Source organism: Aureobasidium namibiae, assembly GCF_000721765.1.
Source record: "Aureobasidium namibiae CBS 147.97 unplaced genomic scaffold scaffold_3, whole genome shotgun sequence".
Classification (NCBI taxonomy): domain Eukaryota; kingdom Fungi; phylum Ascomycota; class Dothideomycetes; order Dothideales; family Saccotheciaceae; genus Aureobasidium; species Aureobasidium namibiae.
The window spans coordinates 846243-867455 of NW_013581206.1; the positions used below are offsets into that span (position 1 = coordinate 846243).

The following is a 21213-nucleotide window of genomic DNA, read 5'->3' on the forward strand; positions in this document are numbered from 1 at the left end:
GGAGCTTCTCCTTTGCACCTTTACTCCTTCTTCCTATGTCTTTCCTCTAAAACATCTCTCCTCCTCTCCTTTCTTCTTCCACCTCGGTGCTGGCCGCGACTGTGAGTCGCGATGCATCAGTAAGTCAAATGTCGCATCCGGAACAGGGCGACACCAAAGGGGGCCAGCAGAGGTACCAGAAGGCTATTGTATCACAAAAGGGCCAGCCTAGAGTAACACGAAAGTCCTTGCTGGTTACTCTGCTTACCACATCCATCCAGAAAATGAAGGAATAAAAGTCAGAAAACCAGAAAATGTGGATGTCGGTATTTGGCGGCGAATGACCGCCGTGGTAAAATGAACGTGAGTTGGCCGTCTCAGGCAATAAAACACATTTTTGCAAAACAGTCTCAAAAGGGTGAAGTGAGCGGTCTCAACGTCGCACAATCATTCCTTGTCGTCTTGTCGTCCTAGCTCGATAGGCTTTCTCGTCCTCCTCGCTTTCAGACGAACACTCACTGCCCTCATCACCACAAACCTTGCCTCCACAATCAAGCTTGACTCTCGCACCCGACCGCGTAATGCCAAAGCGATTGCAAGTGCAACAACTGGTTGACGACGACCTTGACGATGAAGTCGCAGACGACGGCGAGGAGGATCCACTGCTGCGAGAACTGCGAGAGGAAGTCAAGGATGGAACGTCGGAATCGCTGTCGCTGTCCGAGTCAGATTCGATACGAGTCGTTTTCAGACGAGTGGTGAGGCGGTCAACAGAGGATGCATTGTATTGTTCGCGAGTTATCGTGCGGGTCTCATGAGGGCGGTTTGGACGTGGACATTCGATCTTTGAGGGGGACAACGAGCGACCTTTGGGAATGTGTTCGCTGGTGCGGCGGGAGTGTTTGCTGTGCCCGTGACTGGAGCGTGAGGACGGTGCTGGAGCTGAGGGTGCAGAGGACTTCGCTTGCGGTATATCGAGAATGTTGAGTTTGCGGCCTGTGGTTGGTTCGGTGGTGGATTCGCGGGCTGGGTCGTGGGAGACGTGGTAGCCGTCGATGATGTACTGTGATTGTGTATCAGCATGGGTGTGAGCAGGGTAAGCAGAGTCCAACATACATAGTACCAATATCTCGACCCAGGCTTCAAAGTCGACCCTTGGAATCTAAAAGTGCCTTTCCAACCACCCTGTTTTGCCGAGTCCTTGGATAGTGGAAGCTGACTCTTGTAGCTATCCCATGATCCGATGAGATGCACCGTCTTGCAATTAGACGACGTCCTGAGTGTAAAGTTCAATTGTACGGCTGCCATTGTCGTCGTGGATTCTGGCTACTGTTTCTTTCTTCTGTTCGAATGAAATGGGTTGGTGATATGAGAAACACCGGATTGAAAATTAACAGATTTTGAGCAAGAAGAGCTGAGTATTAGTTTGATTGATCTTTCTAGTCGACCAGCGACAAGAAAAAACGGGTGAATATAATAAAGCGTAAGTTGCCAAAAAAAAGTGATTAGTAGGGGACAGTGGTGTTATGGGCAAGTTTAATCGATAGTATGAGTTTTTGTGAATTAAGAGCACCAGGCTCAATCAGTGGAGAATAAAGAAATAAAAGGGGAGTAAAATAAAAAAAAGGACAAACTAATAGTCAGCTCCGGGCTTGACAAGTCTCGCTGAAAGAAAAGAAGGAAAAGAAGTCGAAAAGAGCGAACACAAGTATACTTATGCCAGACACCAAGGCACACAAGGCACACGGATAGGCAAGCAATACGCCATGCCGCATCGCGAAAAAAAAACATGGCTCGTTGCACTCATCACACCGAACAAGGAAACAACCCATCATGAAAGGGCGGGGCGGGAGCTCGCATAATCGTCGTCTGTTTCTGGCACTATTGAAAAGCCGCATGTGTGACTGCACATCTGTGGGAAAGGTAACTGGATCGCAAGCGCTTGCAAAGAGATGGTGAATGGAGGTGAATGGAAGGCAGAATCCAAGGGCGGTTGTGTGGTGAGGCTGATTGGATCCAAGGATTCGCGCGACGCTCCAATCAGCCTTCACGACATATGATATGCACACTGCGGGCAGGGAACACGCACAATCGGATTGCATGACACCGCCATGGTCTCTTTGGCTCAATGCTTGTCGTTCGCTGACTCTCGACAAATGATAATTTGCCGTCCGGCACCCAGAAAAGCTCTGGATGCTTGACCTCTGCACGAAGAGGCTGGGAAGGAGGCATGTGCACCATCAGCGACCTGTCGTCACCAGCAAACTAAGGGTGATGGGTGTGATGATGGGTCATAAACGGTCCGTAAGCTTTCAACTAAGGATATCGATGGGTCGTCTCTTCGTTCTTCACTCCAATCCCAGAAGATCCTCCAATTCTTCCGGACTAAGGGTGCTCTTCCTGCGCTTCGGCCTGCCTTGAATCTTGGTCTTCCTCGCAGGACTTTGCAGCTTGACCATCTCCTCTTTGAGTTCAATGTCGAGCTGCGATTCCTCTTTTGTGCTTCTGTAAGAAGAGCGGCCTGCAGCCTCGGCCTCGGCCTGTGCAAGGCGCAATTTGTCCTCGACAGACATACGGGGATCCTCTTCGTCCTGGATTCCTTCGTCTTCCCCTTGCGGCAACTGCTCATCTGCAGCGTCCACGGGTTTTCGTAGCGGTGAAGAGCCGCGTGATCGAGAAGGCTAGGTTATCGTTAAATTGAAGTACGAATGCAACTAGGTGATGTACTTACGAGTCTGTCATGTGAGCCAGCAGACGAACTAAGGTCTAGCTGGCGGCGTGTGGGAAGCGAGGATCTGGTCGCAGAACCTTTGGTAGAGGTGGGCGTATCGAGCTTGGCTGGGGTTGATTCGGCGGGATCGGTATTCTCTGAGGTACTCAAAGCAAATGCAACCTTCCGTGGTGATTGGACGTTGTGGCTCATCTTATTGAGTGTGCGCTGGTGACCCCGAGGCTTGAGGTTGAAAAACTCTGGTGGGTCTATGCTCCTTTGCGACTTTGCAGTGCTCGGTGGAGCTGTGCGCGTTTCTGACGGAGTCGGACTCAATGTATGGACGCCACTGTCTTGGTCACTATCAGAGTGAGTATGCTGGCTGGCACGGAGTTTCTGGGCAGTCGGCGGGGCTTCAAGGCCAACACCCAGACCGAGGCCCTTCTTAAGTTCATCGAGGTTGATGGTATCGCCGTTCTTCTCCAGTCTCGTGCACCAGCCGTTCATCATGAAGAGCAGGTCTCTCCACCTTGCCTCCATTTGATCCCAGCCTTCTCTCAATCGTGCTATCTCGTCATCTCTTGCTTCCACTTCGTCCATCGAAACAAAGTTCGGATTTGTCAGGACGGTCTTGAGCGTTTCTAGCATGGACTCGAGCTCTTCAGCGAGCGATCCGTGGGCAAAGCCTATTGTACCGTCTTCGTTCTCAATGCCGTCAACTGTGTCGTCCAAGCTCTGTTCGGGCACGCCAAGTAGTTCTCTCAGTGTGACCAGTGTGCCGCGAATCATGTCGATCAGAGCATCGTTCTCGTCGCTGAGCCCAGAGCTGAGTTGTGTGAGGAAGTCGGTCGTCTCTTGCTTGAGATTGTACTCTGGATCCGAAATGTCTCTGACTGAGGCGTTGAACGAGTGTGGGCCTCTTCCACCGATAGAGATGGAAGGAGCGACGAGACCACCTTTGTTGCCCCTCTGTTGACCTTGGAGGTGCGATTTGAGGCGTTCGATGTGCATATCGCGCTTTCGTACGTCGTTGGCACATTGTGTTTTGATCTGCGAGACGGATGCTTTTAGTCGTCCAAGTTGGTCGTTTAGTGCTTTCGTGGTCGACTCGATTTTGCGCATTTCGATCTTAGCGTTTCTGGCTTCGGTCTGGGCCTGGAGCAAGACGCGCTCCTGGGTGTCGAGACGGGTCTGTAGGCGTTCAAGGTCGCCATCCTTGCGGGTCTGATCGGTTCGGAGGGTTCGAAGGGTCAATGCAATCTGCTCACGGTTCTCTTGGTCGCGATCGCGTCGTAGAAGGAGGTCGTGGACAAGGTTGATGATCTGGGCTCGTGTATCTCGAGTTGGTTTGGCGAAGTCGAGAGGCTTGCTGTCTCGAAGCAGACCGCGGGCAAGGAGGAGATTGTTTAGATAGGTTGACGCCGTATTAAGCGTGTCATGATCCATTGTGCACGATGATGGTTACTAGGTGTGTGTTTGGTCTGGACGCTGTGCATTGCTTGGATTGACTTGTCTGAATTTGCTGTTTGGTTGCTGACGCCGACAAATAACAGATTGCCCGATTGGGAAGATACCTACCGTTGCCCTCATCATGATCTTGTGCGTTTCTCTTTCTCGGCCCTCGAGCTTACATGCGACCATCCACCCTGCTGAGTTGCTCCTTCTACAGAAATACACAATGGCTAGCTCAAACTCGGGTCAGACGTGAATTCTCCGAACCATGTGTGTCCAACACATTCTGCGACATTTCACGTCTCGCTGCTCGGCCTTCGCGTTTGCCAGCTCATGACGCGTGCCATTCGAAAAAGAAATGTCCGAAGCGTGAAGCGGGGGATGCTAAAAATGCCGTCCGGCTGGCTTGAGCCCTGCACCTTGATCATCTTGGCAATTTATCGTGCTACATCTTCTGCCCATCTCACAAGGCTCAGATGGTTCTTGGAGAACATTGGGATCATGTAGACTGGAGGTGGCATATCTGGCATCTAGACTTGTAGCACCAAGAGTTACAGAGGTTGGAGCTCTGGTCTGAACAACATCAGTAAGTCGGCTGGTACCTGAGGATTGCTCGCATCAGGTACAGCCCTTCGGCCCCCCAGACAACTCCGTTCGGACATGGTGGGGCAACAACATATTCAATGTTTGAGACTCCCGAGATCAGAACGTCTCGACTGAAGCAGGTATATAGATGTAGAGCTGCTCGCTGTGATCGTTGGAGTCCTACCCATAACACTTTCACTACTATCACAATGACCAACTACCCATCACACGAGGGTATGTGAATCCCAACCATCGCAAGCCCTTGCAGACGTCCGCTATTGAAGAACACCATCTTCAAGCCTAGTGTTCCGAGCAAGTGTCCTTTTGACCAGATCAGAAATGCTGATAACTTGCAGAAATGCTTGGCTGCATGGCCGCCTGCTTCAATTGGGCAGACAGCTACGACACCAAGGTAAGCACACCCGAGACTTTTTTTCGAGCATCACAGGGGCTGACAATCGACTACAGGACTGGAAGAGACTCGAGACTGTCATCGCACCCGAGCTCATCATCGATTACCGTTCGTTCCTTGACAAGATCTGGGAGGCCATGCCTGCCGAAGAGTTCGTCAAGATGGCTTCCGACCCCAATGTCCTCGGCGACCCTCTTCTCAAGACCCAGCACTTCATTGGCGGTACCAGATGGGAGAAGGTGTCGGACACCGAGATCATTGGCTGGCACCAGCTCCGTGTACCTCACCAGAAGTACACCGATGAGTCAAGATCCACCGTCGCTGTCAAGGGCCACGCCCACAGCACCAACAAGCACTGGTACAAGAAGGTCGACGGCGAGTGGAAGTTTGCCGGACTCAGCCCCGATATCCGTTGGTTCGAGTACGACTTCGACAAGGTCTTTGCCAGTGGCAGAGATTCTTTCGGCGAGGCCAAGCAGGCTGCTGGTAAGTCGAGACTTAGCTTGGGTATCTTCAGGACATGATCGCTGACATTGCTCGCAACAGGCATCCCCGAGAAGGCATAGATTGGCGTTAGTAGATATCCCCTTTAAGTGGTTACACCTTATGCATGGAGCCCGGCTGGGCCAGGGTCGACTGTCAATTTAGCGAATGAATGAATGAACATCAAGTTTTAATTGCCCATGCTTGAAGCTCCTGAGCTGAGATACCTATCACTAGTTATCGACGTGTCGGCGTTAGCGTGCGAGATGCCCTGTGCTCGAGAGACCGTCCCGATGAACTGCAACCGTCTCTCCTCCTGAATGCGCAATCGTGGCTAAACCTTGGCAGCAATATAAAGACTGGAATGATGGAAAGATTCGAGATTGATGAACCCGAATGCCGGTGCCGCCCCTATCTTTGACGCAACTCGAAGATCACCGTGGGGAATGGGTCAGGCAGGAGCGATCTTTAGCTTGAACACGTCAGGGCAGGAGCGATCCAGCTTGCACTGGTTGCACACGTGACGACGAACAACGGTCAACTTGGCAGTCGCTCTGTGTCTCGACGTTGCTCGATCAAAGCTCCTTCCTCTCCGACTCCCTTTCGCGCGCAAGCAAACAGCATCTTTTCCTTGTGCTATTCCCGCGGTTCCTTTTTCGTCTCGTCCTTTGCTTCCCGCTCCTGCTCTTATTTGCACCCGTGCTGTCGGTATGTCGCTTTCCACTTTACTCGTTCGCAGTCACTTTCCTCCCGACACCCTGGTAGCCGATCTCTATGACCACCTCGGTTTCGCCATCTCGTTTGGCGTCGCCATGAGGAGCTGCATCTGTCCAGTTCCGTCCTCCATCACCCAGCCCATCTCAGCCGCCTTGTTCGGGTCCCCGAGTCACACTCTGATCAGCATTGTCGCTACTGAGCTCGTGAGCACTTTGACTCTGAGAGCTTTCGCGTTGCTGCCGCGAATCCTCGACCCCGCCGAGGCTGCCGAGCTGGCTTTTCACCACGCTCCCGTCACATCCACTTCCCAATGCCGCCACCGTCACTGCACTACACCTTGCTTCAGCCTGCTGTCGCACCCCTTCGCCTAATTCACGCTGACCCCAGTGACAGATTCGCGAGTGAATTATCGTCAACGGACATTCCTTCGGCGCAAATACGACTCGTCTGAGCTTTCACCATCTACAAGCAGGAACTGCATCGAACACTCACGAACGTCTTCGATTTCTCACCTGTCTTTCCCACGCCATACATCTCCTGCTTTATTAAGCTTCTTCATAACTTGCGTCGATACTCCATCGCGACAAGCATCTCTTACCCATAACACCGCACGATTTGTGAGTACGCGACAATCCGCTCCTACAACTGTCTCGAGTCCCGTCACTGACTCTTGCTCTTCAGATCTCGGTGTTTCTAATCTATCTCGACTTTGCCACTACATCCATCATCGAAAATGAGCTTCCAACAATTCGGCGACTCTTTCCAGGGTCAGCAACCCGAGGAATCCGGCGCTCCCGCCGCTCAGCCCCAGCAGCCCCCTATGGGTCAGCCAATTGAGTCCCAGCAGGGCCAATTCCCTCCTACTCCTTCCGGCGCCCCTGGATCCGCACCTGGGCCTGGTTCCCAATCGGGCGGCGAGCCCAAGACCACTCTGTGGTATGTTGAACCACGAGGATGAACAAATGTGCGCGCATCAGCTAAGACAAGATACAGGATGGGTGAACTCGAGCCTTGGATTGACGAGAACTTCGTTAGAAGTGTCTGGTTCGGCATGGGCTACCAAGTCAACGTCAAGATGATCCGCGACAAATTCTCCGGGTGAGTAGCCTGAATATAGCTCGAAAAGAATGGATGGCTAACCGCACTGGCCTAGAAGTAATGCTGGATACTGCTTCGTCGACTTTGAATCCCCCGACGCAGCCACCAAGGCTCTCCAGCTCAACGGCACCCTCATCCCCAACTCGAACCGCCCCTTCAAGCTCAACTGGGCCTCTGGTGGCGGTCTCGCTGACCGTAGCCGCGACGACCGTGGTCCCGAGTACTCCATCTTCGTTGGTGATCTCGGCCCCGAGGTCAACGAGTACGTTCTCGTCAGCATCTTCCAGAACCGCTTCCCCAGCTGCAAGTCGGCCAAGATAATGTCAGACCCGATCAGCGGCCTTTCTCGCGGCTACGGTTTCGTCCGCTTCTCCGACGAGGCAGACCAACAGCGTGCCCTTACCGAGATGCAGGGCGTCTACTGCGGTAACAGACCCATGCGCATTAGCACTGCCACTCCTAAGAACAAGAACCAGCACGCCGGTCCCGGAGGCATGGGCGGTATGCCCGGCGGCCCCGTTGGCATGTACGGCATGGGTGCCCCTCCTCTTGGCTTCTACGGTGCTCCCCAGCCAATGAACCAGTTCACCGACCCCAACAACACCACTGTCTTTGTTGGCGGTCTCAGCGGCTACGTCACCGAAGACGAGCTTCGCTCCTTCTTCCAGGGCTTCGGAGAGATCACATACGTCAAGATCCCTCCCGGCAAGGGCTGCGGTTTCGTCCAGTTCGTTCAGCGTCACGCTGCTGAGATGGCCATCAACCAGATGCAGGGCTACCCCATCGGCAACTCGCGTGTCCGCCTCAGCTGGGGTCGCAGCCAGAACAACTCTGGCCCCGCCGGTACTCCCTACCGCCCTGCTCCCCCACCACCAGTCTACCCATCCATGGGCATGCCTCCCCAACACCCTTACGGTGGCTTCGCTCCCATGAAGGTTGGTGGACAGCAACAACAGCAGCAGCAGCAGCAACAGCAGTTCTGGTCGCCCGATGCCTCTAACCATCAACAGTAAGCAGTTTTTCCTTGAGCCTTGAGTGGTTTTTTAGCGGGAGTTGGACAGGTTCATGTGACTGGCTTTACTTCGACGAATCTATCCTGCTTATTGCATGCCCCCCTCACGACCTCCTTGTTCTTTTTCCCCCTCTCGGCGTCAGTCATTTCAGCAATCACACGAATTCAACACAGTCATGCGGCGATGGGATGGATGGGGCTCTTTACAAAAAGTTGCACGCTCTGAACTCGACAATGGCCGTGTTCAGTCTCTTTCTCTTTTTCTTATCTCTTTTATTCTTTTGTTTTGTCCATCGAGCAAGCACAGGAATGTCTATGCTTGCCTCGATGGCAAACGCCAATGTAGTTATTTGCTCGTTTACTATTACCCCTGCGTTTTCCAATTTTCTTACTACCCAAAAGGAGGGCGAAAATGGTATGAGTTTTGAATCTTTGAACGTTTTGAGCACGATCGTTTTACAATGTCGTCAGCCTCTTTGGGGCTTGATCTTGGGACTTGTCAGAGCGTTTGATGTGCCTTTGATGAGCATCTGAGGTATACACAGTCCTTGGAGTATCATGTCCGGTAGTACCGCTTTACATTTGTGTAGGCAATTTGGATTGACTGGTCTTCTGTAGGACAGATAGCTCAAGCACATAGTCACGTACCAATAGCTCGCTTATCTCATCTCAATCCACACAATGTACTAGTATCAATCAGATATCTCTTGGAGAGCGTGACGTTATGTGCTGCATGGCGATCTTGCTGCAACACACTTGTCAGCTCCATGTTCCTAAAGCAATATGAAAACCTGCATCGATGGCCCTCTTGCGTTCTCTCAGAATGCAATGTTTGGTTTTCAATTCTCTCTTGTCACACTCATCAACGTTCAAAGCCGTTCGTTTGCTTTGGTTTGTGTTTGTGTCAACATTGGTCTTGTTTGAGTCAATCGGTTTCAAGAAGCCTTTGGGACACGGAAGCCCTGCACCACTGCTGCTTGACCCCGAAAAGAGCCATTGCTCAGACGACAGCAGCGGTGACTGGATACCAACAAGCTGCGAGCTTGACAAAGTGATGGACATCCAGTCTGCTCGATGGGCAAGCAGGGTCACACTCCAGACAATCAATCCATGGAACTCTTTTGCTCCCAGCTGTAGATATAAACAGCAAAAACCACTGTTCAGACGCAACGATATCAAAAGACGACTATCCAATACCCTTCCCATGTAACTTGGAACGATACTTTTTCCAAAATGGAGTCATTTCCTCTAGCAAGTCATACTAGGTTACAAGCTACCAAACCGCACAATAGTTTTCCCGAACAAAACTCTAGCCAAAGAGATACAGGAGATGACGTTTTTTTTCTTCCATAACCCACATTCTCATTTACAAAGTATTTGCACGTTCCTATAGCTTAGCAATGTTGATAGCTTGTTCTTCCTAACGAGCCAATACTGTTTTCTGGGAGCTATGAAACCGCACAATGGCTTTCCCTGGACAAAAGTGTGGCCAAAGAGATTTGAGAAGTGACGGTATCTCCGTGGACAATGCTCCCATCCAAAGAAAAGCATCGTGCATTTTTATAGCTTGCATTTTCATGGCTGTCGACATGGTGAGCGGATGCTGGCTTTTAGAGCTATACAAACGCACAGTGGCTCCCGGCATAAAAGCGAGGCCACTGAGATGCGGTACACAACAGTATCTCTGTGGACAGCACTCGCATCCGGAAAGTATCGTGCGTTCTGGTATCTTGCATTGTCAGAGTACGTATCATACAGGGATGGATGAGAGAGCAAAAAGCATCATTTGAATCGTTATCTCATTAGGTACAAGCAATAAAACTTCGCATCCCGCGGACTCTGTGATTCGCACTCGCTGCCTCATCTCAACTATCCATGCTCAAGCGTAGCATCTGTTCGTCGGGAATGATACTGATACGGGTGTTCTTCGCAGGGTAGTGCTCGTGGACGGACCCGATCCGCTTGCGACCTCTGGGGACGTGTGCGGGACCCGAGACTGGTTTCAGAGGCATGTGCAGCACATTCTTGCCATCGCAAGCGTCCATAACGCAGGCAGGATACTGATCGCACGCTGTGTGCATGCTGATGTCGGATATGTTTCTCGTGTCTGAAGAGCCGTCGAGCATGCTCACGCCACGTTCGATCAATCCGGGAACGATAGCATTGGCAATCTCTTTGACTTGATCGCTGGACATTTTTGCTGTCTGCAGATGAGGAGGCGCATGAATGGAATCTGATAGAGAAGCTCCGAAGGTGTAGTCTGAAAAGTAGTCTGTAGTCAGATCGCTGAGATCGATATGACTCGTGTCTGTGACCATCTGGTCGGCCGCCTGAGTGTCGACAGACGTGTATGTGAACGGTTCAACCATGCCAGAGGTACCCATAGTAGGACAGACGAATTCACTGCCAGGCTTTTCGACGGGATAGGACATATGAGGCAGATGATTGTATGTGGAGGCGTCCTGTGGCTTGTTGAAGAGCGTAGCATTAGGCCAGGCAATACCTGCCTTGCGAAGAAGGTCCTGAGGAGCATGGATCCATTTGAAGTTGACAATGTCCTTTACGGGACAGAAGTGAGGTTTGCCGGTACCATTAGCCACGTAGAAGTATCCCTCGGACAGACCGACAGTGATGCGGCCAACATTGTCGGCAATGTGAAGTTGGAGTTGATTGCGCATGGCTCGACGAAAAGGAGGAAAGAGCAATTGGCTGGTTGGCGTGTTGAGGACTTGGTGTGGGAAGTTGCCATCTGGGTTGATCCTCTGAACTCTGCAGCAATTACATTATTAGCTTTATGTATGGCTTTGGATTGATTGATAGCTTACGCGACTGTCTTTCCGTCGATGGCGACGTGCATTCCCAGAACGACTTGGTGGCCCCTCACAAACTTGGGCGAGGACAGAATTGGCTTGGTCCAAGAGTGAAGGGAGATCTTGAAAGGCGTTCCACAGGGCAGCGAGGGGAGGTAAGTGTTGAGTGTTGGACACAGACCGATCGCTAGGCACACCGGTCAGCTTTGGCGCCATGAGCGCAGGCGTAGGCAGACATACGATTGACAATGCCATAGCACTCGGTTCGGAACTCTTGAAGAGGAGTGCCAGACGACCGCGGAAAGAGCAGGATGTCCCAATTCTCGAAGCGCATGATGAGATAATCAAAGTAATACGCTATGGATGTTTGGCGACACGTGGGATCTACACGTGGTGGTTGAGAAGGAGGATGGATGAGATGGGTTGAGAAGAAGAAAATACTTGGGTCGGCAAAAAAGGACAGCCTTTCTCAAGGAAGGTGCGATGCTGTGAAAATGCACAACTCTTTCCAGCCATTGATTACCGGTAGATTCTCGAATCTCGTTTCAGTATATCTCTCATCTCAAAACCATGGTGCCCTACTATAGTGAGAAAGTTGCTCTGGACCATCGTGAGAGGAAGCTGGGATTATCTAAGTAGGAGCCGAATATCCATCAGCCACATCTCACGCCACTTGAGCTCTTTCCCCATCGTGACAGCCATCTTCACTCCGAGTTGAGAGCACGAGATTGTTGGAAGTCATGGTTAGGTGATAGACCAAGTGGTGTTGCGATCGGTTTTCAATGGTCTTGCGTCACTGCTAATGGAGACGGGCTTCTGCAATGATCATTAGTATCTGATTTTGGTGGCAGTGTCGTGCACATACCTTCAGTGTTGACGATTTACCATGAAAGCAGCTTGCTAGAGAGTGAACTTCAAGACAAAGAACAGTCCCCTCTTCGACATGTTTATGTTGTCACGAAAGAACACTGCTCGTCTCTTGCACTGAGTTCACTCCACCTCAAACTATCCAATTCACCTGCAAACCTCTCGTATGAAACATCGCCTTGGCTTCTTTATCCTCTTCTTCTTCCTTGTACCACAAGGCGGTCGCACAACTGAACGTCTCAGCACGTTTGGAGTTATCCCTCTGGTCCCATTCGCGGCCACTAGCGTCTATCCCGGTTTCTGCTCTGGTCCGCACCATCGACCCTCGGGTTCATATCGTGCTTTTGTGTTGCTTTGCTTTCGTAGCTGGGACGGATCAGAGAGTATAGTATTGCATTCAATCACAAAGCCCTTAGCCCCTGTGCTACTTGATACTCAAAGTGTAGCGGTGTAAGGCACGAATGCCTTTCCCCTCAGATCAGCAGCAATCTGCATCGCCAAGGTCCTAGATACGAATCTTGCATGTGCAGTCCCACCCCCAAAGTACCATATACCTGGGTGACCGATGGGTTTGGCTAATCCTCTGATTTCACCCTCTGCATCCAGACCGAAGAAGTCGTCGAGGTGAGATGCGGTGTCAGGGCCGATGATGGAGGATACGCTTTCGCGAAGATTGCCTCTGAAGCCCGTGGCAAAGACGATCACGTCAGCGTCGACTTCTGTGCCGTCTTCGAAACGAAGACCGGTCTTTGTGTAGGAAGTGGGGAGAATGCCTGATTTGATCTTTGTCTGTTGTGATTGAAGTCTGTTAGCTCTTGCAAGTGTTGGGTAAAGGGAAAGGATCGAGTATATACCTTGCCAGACTCAAAGACCGAAGAAACAGAACCATGGTCGAGGAGATGTCCACCAAACTTCTCAACAGGGTTTGAAAAGAGGTCAGGATTTTGGTGGAAACTAAAACCGGCTTCACGAAGATAATCATAACGATGTGGTTCTTGGGCTTGGAGAGCTGCTGCGCCTGCCATGATCATCAATCGACCCATCGCATATGGACCTGTCAGAGACATTCTGTCCGATAGTCCTATATCGGTTTCAGGGTTGTAGAGGGCATCCTGAATGGGGTAGAGGACCGTGGATGACATGACGTGAGTAGTGCTGCGTTGAACAATGGTTATTTTTGACAAGTTGCTGTCAACCATGTTCTTGGCAATGTCGAAGGCGCTGTTGGCGGAGCCGATGATGATGCCTCTTTTACCAGTGAAGGCGTCTGCATTTCTCCAGTCGACTGAGTGTAGCATGGTGCCCTGATACTGGTCACGATTGGGATACTCAGGATACTTCGGAACGTCCAGACCTCCGCCAATGGCCATGACGAGGTGCTTTACTTTGATATGTTTGGGCTGTCCCTGTTTGCTGACAATTACGTGCCAGCTCTTAGTTCCTTCGTCCCAGCGTGCTTGGTTCATTGAGCTCGACAACCAGACTTGGATGTTGTGCATGTCCACGTATTTCTGCATGCCTTCGGCCAGATCTTTACTGCTGAGATTATATGGCTTGTCGGCGTAAACACGTTGGAATGGCATCTCACTGTAGCTATTCGAGAGATGTATATGTATGGAGTCGTATCGTTTGGTCCAATTGTCACCAACAGAATCGTTACGTTCGACGACGAGATAGGGGATGCGTAATGCATGCAGCCTGCCTGCAACACAAAGACCGGCCATACCGCCTCCGACAACAATGCAGTCGATCTCACCATCATCCTCGAGGTTCGCAGCGGGTGCAAACTTCGGGTCTGGGAGACTATCTGGGTTTCCATAACCGCCATGGTCTTTGAGAGCCTCGATGAATGTGCAGAGGACCCAGATCTTGTAGTCGCCATTTTCGTCGGGGACAATGTTGACCGAGCCCGAGCAATTAGCAGGCTGTGCTCCATTGGTCTCGAACGAAAAGACGACAGTTATCCATGCAGGGTGAGGTCCCAATCTGAATATTTGTGCCGTGTGTGGTACCAGTCTGAAATTGTAAGGCTTACAATTGGGTCTGAGTTCGTTCCAAACAGCGAGTATAGTGGATGCATTGTTGAAAGTCCGCTGATGCCCAGTAATGCTGAGAGAGTCTCTCCACATTGCATCTTCAGTCAGGTCGCTTTGCTGCAAATTCTGTAGACGAGCGATACATGAGGTGGCTACTGCATTGCAGTCGACATCTTCGTTGATCACAGCTCTGGGTAAGGCTCCCTTGAGCTGGCTGCTGGTGATCACTGGCGTTGGGAAAGCACGAGTCTGTACTGCTGCCATCGTTCAGATACAGGTGTGACGCGTTTGTCTGCCAGAAAGATTGAGGGCCTTTGGCCGTATTTATGGCTTCAGCATCGAACCTTGCCATGCATGCAGCTTACCGGACACAAGTTATCATCCCGTGTATCACTGACCGTAGATCAGAGGGGGTGCTGCTTGAGCTACGCATTAGACCTGTAGAGGAGCCAGCATGAGCGGCGAATATGCACCCAGAGGATCGGGATCGAGCACCCTCTTGGAAGGTCTAGGTAAACACAGTCACCGGTCTGGTCAACCTTGTCGAATGGGCTCCTCGCGGATGGATGCAAATGAGACAGGAGCAGCTACACTAGGGGTGTCAGATTGACGTAAGTTTACTGGTTTTTAACGTTCGTCAGTTTACTGCGTAAATTACCTCATATCCATGTCAATTTACCTCTTGAGCTTGGCGCACGACCTCTGGTACCTGCTCATTAAGCTCCTTATCGCTATATATAGCAACTTCGAGCTCAATGTTAGCGTAATAGATAGATGGTTCGATAGGTAGGTAGAGGTATAAGTTATAGCACGAATTTAGCATGTTTCTTAACTATTAACCTATTAATTTATTAGCGCTATAGCTCGTAAGACCTTATATAAGAACGATTAGTTTAAGGCTACTATTTACTATAGCAAACTATCTACCCGATATAAGTACTATTATATTAAGTACCTTATAGGTAACTCGTCTACCTATAAGGGTAATTACCTAAAAAGTTATATAGCGTTTTACTAATATATCTAGGACTTATTTAACTAGCAAAAACACGGTATCCTAGATGCTTACTACATAATTTAACAGGTTCTAGGATACTTAGTTACTACTACTAGGTCTAAGATTAATAATAGCGAAGGTAGTAGTAGTAATAAGGTTATTTAAGTACCTTAATAGTAGGAATTACATCGCTTATTTAGTTAAGCTATATATTAATCTAGTATGCTATTTAACTCCTTTATTAATAAGAGTTAGAAGGACCTCTTTAATAGGCTAAATTATATCCTACTAAGTAGGCATAAGTTAAGTAATAACCTACTAACCTCTACCTATAACGACATAAGGTATAAGGTAACTAATGTCATTAACTCGTAAGGCTATAGATGTTATCTAAACTTTATTAGCGATAAGTCTAATACATTAAATAAGAACCGGATCTTAAACCTCTTAGTTAACGCTAGTAAAGGCTAGGCCTTTTACCTTACTACTATTAGTACTAGATCTATACGCTATAATTATAAAGCGATATATAACCTAGTAGTATTAAAGATTAAGGATTAGATTAGTAACTTAAGGCGCTAGAACTCGCTATATATAGATACTTATATAACTTAGAGAGTAGTTTATAATAAACTTTTACGCTACCTAGAGACGAGGCATATATTTCTAGTTCTCTATAATGCGTATAGCATCTAATTACTCTTTAAAGACCTTCTTTATAGTAAAAGGACTATTAAAGTAATCCTATACTATAAAGAGGCTATAGAGTAAGCTTAAGTAATTAGTAAAGTCTTTTAAGGCGTAAATAAGTTATATAGTTTACTAGTTAATATAGCATCTAAGGATAATAAGAAGCTACGCGCCTTCGCTCTATTAGTAATTACTTAATAAGGTAGTTAGGTTTATGTTATTAACGCGCTAATTAAGAATAAACCTACGCTTAAAGTAGTTACTTAGTAATATCTAGAGGTGTTTAAGGAGTTAAAAACTAGTACTACTACGCTTAGTTATATACTAAGTCTACACTTCTAGTTCTAGCTTAAGCACCTCTATATGCTACTACTACTAATTTACTATACGTAGATTACCTCTAAAAGCGATAGATTAATAGTAGGTATAGTCTTACTACGCTAGTAAGACATAAGAGCTAATTTCTATAAAATTTAGCCTTCTCTTTCTTACCTTAAAAAGGTAATATAGCGAGTTAATAGGCGTCTTAAGATCTAGAGTTATAATATCTACTTTACTATAAGAGCTATTAACTACTTAGATCTAGAAGTAGCTTAACTTCTAGCTACTAACTATGCTTATATAGTTAAATTCTTTAAGCTATATATACTCTTTAAGAAATAGAACGCTTTTTTTAAGTAATTTAGCTAGTTCTAACGCCGTTATAAGGCCTTCTTAAATGCCTTCTTCTAGCATAAGTCTTTAAACCTAGAGCACTTTTAAGACTATATATCGGCATTAGCACTAGAGCTTACTAAATTAGCTCTACGCTTATTATTAATACTAGCGAATTTAGTCCTATTAAAGTAAGCCTTCTTAACCTTTAGTTTTATATAGAACTTTTTTAAAACATTAATAAGTACTATTAAAACTAACTAGTAGTACTTTATCTACTTAAATTTAAGGGCCCTCTAGCAATAACTATAAATAGAAGCTAAGAAGCGTAAGCTTAGAAGGAAGTAGCTTAATATTACTAAAATATAAGGTTAGGAGAGAAAGAAGTTACGTATAAAATACCTTACTATCTTAACTAGGTAAAAGGAAGTACTAATAGCGTAGTAAAACATACTAACTAAGGCTACTATCTAGTAGTAAGAGGTAGTATCTACTCTTAATTTATATAATATCGCTAACTAGCTACCTTCCTTCCTATTCTTTAGTACCTTATTTACCTTATTAACCTCCTTATTAGTAGCGCTATATATATATAGTTTATAGATGTTAACTTAAGGGAACTTATAAGCTTAACCCCTCTAGATTAACTAGAACGCTTAATACTATTTACCTTATTATAACCTCGTACTAAGCTAGTATACTATTACTAGTTAGAACGTTAAGTAAGAGGAAGGGCATAAATCTATTAATCTGTCGCTATATCTAAGTAGGAGTGCCTCTTAGAGGTGCGTAAAACTCTAAATTTAATAAGAAATTAACGAGATTCTAGAATTTTTTCTTATAAGATAGTTAACCCTAGTAGGAGGCCTTAAAACATCGATTTTATAAGGGAAAATAGGGTGTTTAGAGCCCTGTAGCGGGCAGCGTTATTTCTCGCGTGAAATCGGCGAAATCCGAGGTTTATTGACGTATGCGTAAAAAGCTTCTACGGTAAACAAGTTATTTACAAGCGCCACCCCTAAGCTACACCGGTTGGTGATCATCGTTTGGAGGAAGCCTCGGCACGACTCCCCGCTTCAACCTCTCTCCGCATCTCTTGACCTGCATTCATACCGGCACATAGCCGCCGTGATGAACTTTATATCCGTATAGAAGACGATGCGGTAGGTACATAGGTATCTGCATCTGTTCAGTTCATTCTGCAAAAACAACGTACACATTATGTCGGTGCCTACGCTTACCACACCTCTAACCACGCTGCTGGGGATCAAGTACCCAATCCTACTTGCTGGCATGGCTCGGACCTCATCTGGCCCTCTTGCCGCTGCTGTCTCCAATGCTGGCGGCTTAGGCACCATTGGTGGATTGGGGTATAATCCTCAGCAGCTTCGCGACATCATCACAGAACTAAAGTCACATCTTTCTTCTCCGGACCTACCTTTTGGCGTCGACCTGGCTTTGCCACAAGTAGGCGGCTCGGCACGAAAGACGAACCACGACTATACCCACGGACAACTGGACCAGTTGATTGACGTGGTAATCGAAGAAGGTGCGAAGCTATTCATCAGTGCCGTGGGTGTGCCACCGAAGAGAGTGATCGATCGCTTGCATGAGAATGGCATCTTGGTCATGAATATGGTTGGCCATCCTAAGCATGCTGTCAAAGCACTTGAGGCTGGTGTTGATTGCGTTTGTGCACAAGGAGGCGAGGGAGGTGGCCACACCGGCGATATCCCCGGCAATATTTTAATTCCAGCTGTCGTGGATGCGGCCAACAAGTACAAGAGTCCGCTGACTGGTGAACCTGCCTTGGTGGTGGCAGCGGGTGGCATATACAATGGACGGAGTTTGGCAGCGGCGTTGATGCAAGGAGCTGCTGGCGTGTGGGTCGGCACAAGGTAAACGTTGGTCAAACATGAAAGGATCCCGGAAGCTAACAATGATACGACAGATTTGTGGCAAGTGAAGAAGCCGGATGCTCGAAGCTACACAAAGAGGCCGTGGTGTCAGCCAAGTTCGAGGATACGTTGCGCACACTAGTTGTCAGTGGCCGACCACTTCGCGTGCGCATGAACGACTATATCCAGTCTTGGGAAGACAGGCCGGAAGAAATCAAGCGGTTGACTGAGCAAGGCATAGTGCCGATGCAAAAGGACATGGATGACGATAAGGACGTCGATTTGCCATATCTGATGGGTACGGTCGCCGGTGTGATTGGAGATATCAAGCCCGCGAAGAGTATTGTCGAGGATATGGTCAAGGAGGCTGTCGATATGCTGAAGAGAGGGCAGAGTTTTGTCGCGCGCGACAGCAAGTTATAGATCGAGAAGTCTTGTATATAAATCAGTCAGTTTCAGCAACGACACCATCTCAATATGTCCTCTTCAGCACCTGGCTCAAAAGCCAGAGAGCAGATGAGAAAAAGGCTCAGACCCAGAGCAAGCTCCAGGCCCGAAGAAAGTTTCCAAAAATATACTTGATTGCTCAAGTTTCCAACAGGGAATATTTTGCAAGGCCCCATGAAAATCACCTTGTGAGGGATTACGCACCGAGTCCTTCGACAGCTGCCTCAAAGGATCAACTTCTCAGTTCCCAGTGCTCACTCTGATACTTCCCTCCTGCCATCTCAAAAGTTGCCGAACACTCTAGAGACCCAAGTTAGCCACGAAACAGTAAGAGCGTTGTTTCCGACGCGACTGCCTCCAAGAAAGGTGAGAAGGAGCTGTCGCTGGTTCAACCAGATGTGCAAAGCACAGGAATGCTCGTCGCGCCAGATCACTCTTGCAGCTTGTTCTCCCATAGATCTCCCCGCCACGGAGCGAAGTGGAGGGTATGCGGACAGTGATCGCTTCAAACGCCATCCAGAGGTATGAGGACTGCCGTCACTTCAAAAACCAGAACTGGATAGCGCACGGATTCTCGTCTCGTTATACCAACCCTGTCACCCGGGCCGCAGAAGTAGCGAGTGAAAGGAAAACCTCACGAAAACAGAAGAGAAGTATGAAGAAGAGAAGGAGAGAAAGGGGAGCGAGCAAGATTTTATACCTGTGAGAGCTGGCAAGACGGATAACTCCGGTGGACAACATGAGCCAGCAGATATGAGTTGATTATGAGCACGTTTCTTACCAACACCTGACCTACCTTGATGGCACATGACACAGTGATTGGATGTTATTAGTCGACGTCCCGACCAGAACAAGGAGCTAGCACGAAGCGATTGAATATCACAGTCAAAGTGTTTGGCTGGACTGTGTCTGTTTGGTCGTGAGAGATCGCCTGGAGTTCGGGCGAGGTCTGAAAATGTTGACGTGAGCTTTCGGGATCCGAGCTGCAATGGTCGATTGGCCAGAGTTTCAATGTTGACGCAATCCAGGTAGATGCTGGCAAAATAGACGGACCGCGTTAGAGATGAACAATAGTAAATTGCCTACCACACCCAGACCAGACCAGAACGCCCATGACTTTTGTGTATCGCATAAAATCGTCCCTGCCTGTCAGCACAACGGACGCGCAGAACATGACTGGGGAAAAGAGGAAGATATGAATTGTCGGCGAAGCTTTTTGTTTTCGTATTTCCTTTTTTTCTTGTCCAGCTCCTTGCTAGAAGAAACTACGCAGCAGCTCCCGACCCATCAAAAAAGACTCCCACGCGACATCATCGTAATCAGAGAACTTTGCACTTTTGCGCCCGCAACGAAACTCCCCTTCAGCATCTCCCCAAGCCAGCGGTATCATAGAAGAGGGTTGAGGTGAGAGAGGTAAACATCGACGAGAGGGTGGAACAGTCGATCGATCTTCGGAATAGAAAGTGTTGCGGTTGACGGTTTTGGAAGGGAGGTACGCGTTGGTCGCTTATCGGAGACGGCGGGCCTCACGCTCGGACTCGAGCAGGCAGAGGATGTCGTCCTCACGGACTGGAGATGTGGTGTTAGTGGCTGAGATTGACAGATGCGCTCGCACAGCGGCGGCATGGGCGAGAGAATCGTACCGGGACCCTTGACGTTACGGATGATGGAACGGGTAGTGTCGTCCATGAACTCAACGCGGACCTGGGTAACACCACCACGAGAGCCTGTGTCGCAAGAGATCCGTCAGTAATTTGTTCTGCAAATCGTGCAATCCTCCATGACCGTGTCCGAGTTGTCCAAAGTGTCTTTCCCCAAGTGCGCGCTCCTCTTCTTTCCAATAGACTCTTCCCAGACTCTTTCTCTCGGCGGACGATGGAGGATTGTCGTTGTTCTGCTGAGTGAACGTACCGGTACGGCCGAGGACGCGGGTGACCTTGACGAGCTTGACGGGGACCTTGGCGGATTCCATTGTGAAGTCTTGTGTGATGAGCTGAGATAGTTTCTTCTGTAACTGGGCGAGGGAAGGAAAAAGGCGTCGACTGGGGATCGAGAATCTGCACACGGAGCGAGCGTCTGACTGGGGGAGCGCCCACTGAAAATTCGAGGCTTGGCGCTTTCGGTGTGCGCCCTGGGCCGGCGCTTTAACCGATGTCTTTCCGTTCTTCTTGAGGCCCGTGCAGACTCGTGTCTTGACGGCAATGACGGAGTCGGATGCGGCGAACGCGCGACAGCTCGGGGAAGACAAGTGGCCGTACACGTTTCAAAAAAGTTGCCGACTATTAGATCAAGACTCATCCAAACACCTGTCACTTTGTCAAGAGTCATGTCGAGTGCTGTTCTGAACTAGACTTCTGATCAAGGAC

The 21213-nt window shown here is 48.9% G+C and overlaps 10 protein-coding genes across 10 annotated transcripts; 4 read left to right on the plus strand and 6 right to left on the minus strand.

Annotated features, from left to right (window-relative positions):
- Positions 1 to 412: 412 nt before the first annotated feature.
- M436DRAFT_61359 (uncharacterized protein) lies at positions 413 to 1287 on the minus strand (the record flags this gene model as incomplete). The annotated part of the gene is made up of 2 exons (XM_013574854.1): positions 413 to 1042; positions 1096 to 1287. The coding sequence occupies 2 exons, from the start codon at positions 1285 to 1287 to the stop codon at positions 413 to 415; spliced, it is 822 nt and encodes a 273-aa protein (XP_013430308.1).
- A 1040-nt stretch (positions 1288 to 2327) lies between these two features.
- On the minus strand, positions 2328 to 4135 carry M436DRAFT_40102 (uncharacterized protein; the record flags this gene model as incomplete). Its single annotated transcript, XM_013574675.1, has 2 exons — positions 2328 to 2608; positions 2788 to 4135. The coding sequence occupies 2 exons, from the start codon at positions 4133 to 4135 to the stop codon at positions 2328 to 2330; spliced, it is 1629 nt and encodes a 542-aa protein (XP_013430129.1).
- Positions 4136 to 4935: 800 nt separating this feature from the next.
- M436DRAFT_70470 (scytalone dehydratase) lies at positions 4936 to 5704 on the plus strand (the record flags this gene model as incomplete). The annotated part of the gene is made up of 4 exons (XM_013574945.1): positions 4936 to 4960; positions 5083 to 5138; positions 5195 to 5624; positions 5685 to 5704. The coding sequence occupies 4 exons, from the start codon at positions 4936 to 4938 to the stop codon at positions 5702 to 5704; spliced, it is 531 nt and encodes a 176-aa protein (XP_013430399.1).
- Positions 5705 to 6331: 627 nt separating this feature from the next.
- Positions 6332 to 6709, plus strand: M436DRAFT_79342 (uncharacterized protein; the record flags this gene model as incomplete). The annotated part of the gene is made up of 1 exon (XM_013575041.1): positions 6332 to 6709. One exon carries the CDS (start codon positions 6332 to 6334, stop codon positions 6707 to 6709), a length of 378 nt encoding a protein of 125 aa, XP_013430495.1.
- A 362-nt stretch (positions 6710 to 7071) lies between these two features.
- On the plus strand, positions 7072 to 8449 carry M436DRAFT_40108 (RNA-binding domain-containing protein; the record flags this gene model as incomplete). The annotated part of the gene is made up of 3 exons (XM_013574676.1): positions 7072 to 7274; positions 7332 to 7436; positions 7492 to 8449. The coding sequence occupies 3 exons, from the start codon at positions 7072 to 7074 to the stop codon at positions 8447 to 8449; spliced, it is 1266 nt and encodes a 421-aa protein (XP_013430130.1).
- Positions 8450 to 10313: 1864 nt separating this feature from the next.
- M436DRAFT_70472 (uncharacterized protein) lies at positions 10314 to 11592 on the minus strand (the record flags this gene model as incomplete). Its single annotated transcript, XM_013574946.1, has 3 exons — positions 10314 to 11217; positions 11274 to 11445; positions 11499 to 11592. The coding sequence occupies 3 exons, from the start codon at positions 11590 to 11592 to the stop codon at positions 10314 to 10316; spliced, it is 1170 nt and encodes a 389-aa protein (XP_013430400.1).
- Positions 11593 to 12560: 968 nt separating this feature from the next.
- Positions 12561 to 14425, minus strand: M436DRAFT_79345 (FAD/NAD(P)-binding domain-containing protein; the record flags this gene model as incomplete). The annotated part of the gene is made up of 2 exons (XM_013575042.1): positions 12561 to 12914; positions 12980 to 14425. 2 exons carry the CDS (start codon positions 14423 to 14425, stop codon positions 12561 to 12563), a joined length of 1800 nt encoding a protein of 599 aa, XP_013430496.1.
- A 929-nt stretch (positions 14426 to 15354) lies between these two features.
- M436DRAFT_61365 (uncharacterized protein) lies at positions 15355 to 17545 on the minus strand (the record flags this gene model as incomplete). Its single annotated transcript, XM_013574855.1, has 13 exons — positions 15355 to 15363; positions 15482 to 15487; positions 15639 to 15667; positions 16097 to 16121; positions 16285 to 16305; positions 16341 to 16381; positions 16425 to 16452; positions 16643 to 16708; positions 16910 to 16917; positions 16957 to 16972; positions 17060 to 17084; positions 17173 to 17189; positions 17510 to 17545. 13 exons carry the CDS (start codon positions 17543 to 17545, stop codon positions 15355 to 15357), a joined length of 327 nt encoding a protein of 108 aa, XP_013430309.1.
- A 178-nt stretch (positions 17546 to 17723) lies between these two features.
- M436DRAFT_70474 (2-nitropropane dioxygenase) lies at positions 17724 to 18823 on the plus strand (the record flags this gene model as incomplete). Its single annotated transcript, XM_013574947.1, has 2 exons — positions 17724 to 18400; positions 18454 to 18823. The coding sequence occupies 2 exons, from the start codon at positions 17724 to 17726 to the stop codon at positions 18821 to 18823; spliced, it is 1047 nt and encodes a 348-aa protein (XP_013430401.1).
- A 1531-nt stretch (positions 18824 to 20354) lies between these two features.
- On the minus strand, positions 20355 to 20819 carry M436DRAFT_39745 (ribosomal protein S28e; the record flags this gene model as incomplete). Its single annotated transcript, XM_013574602.1, has 3 exons — positions 20355 to 20416; positions 20491 to 20574; positions 20759 to 20819. The coding sequence occupies 3 exons, from the start codon at positions 20817 to 20819 to the stop codon at positions 20355 to 20357; spliced, it is 207 nt and encodes a 68-aa protein (XP_013430056.1).
- Positions 20820 to 21213: the final 394 nt, after the last annotated feature.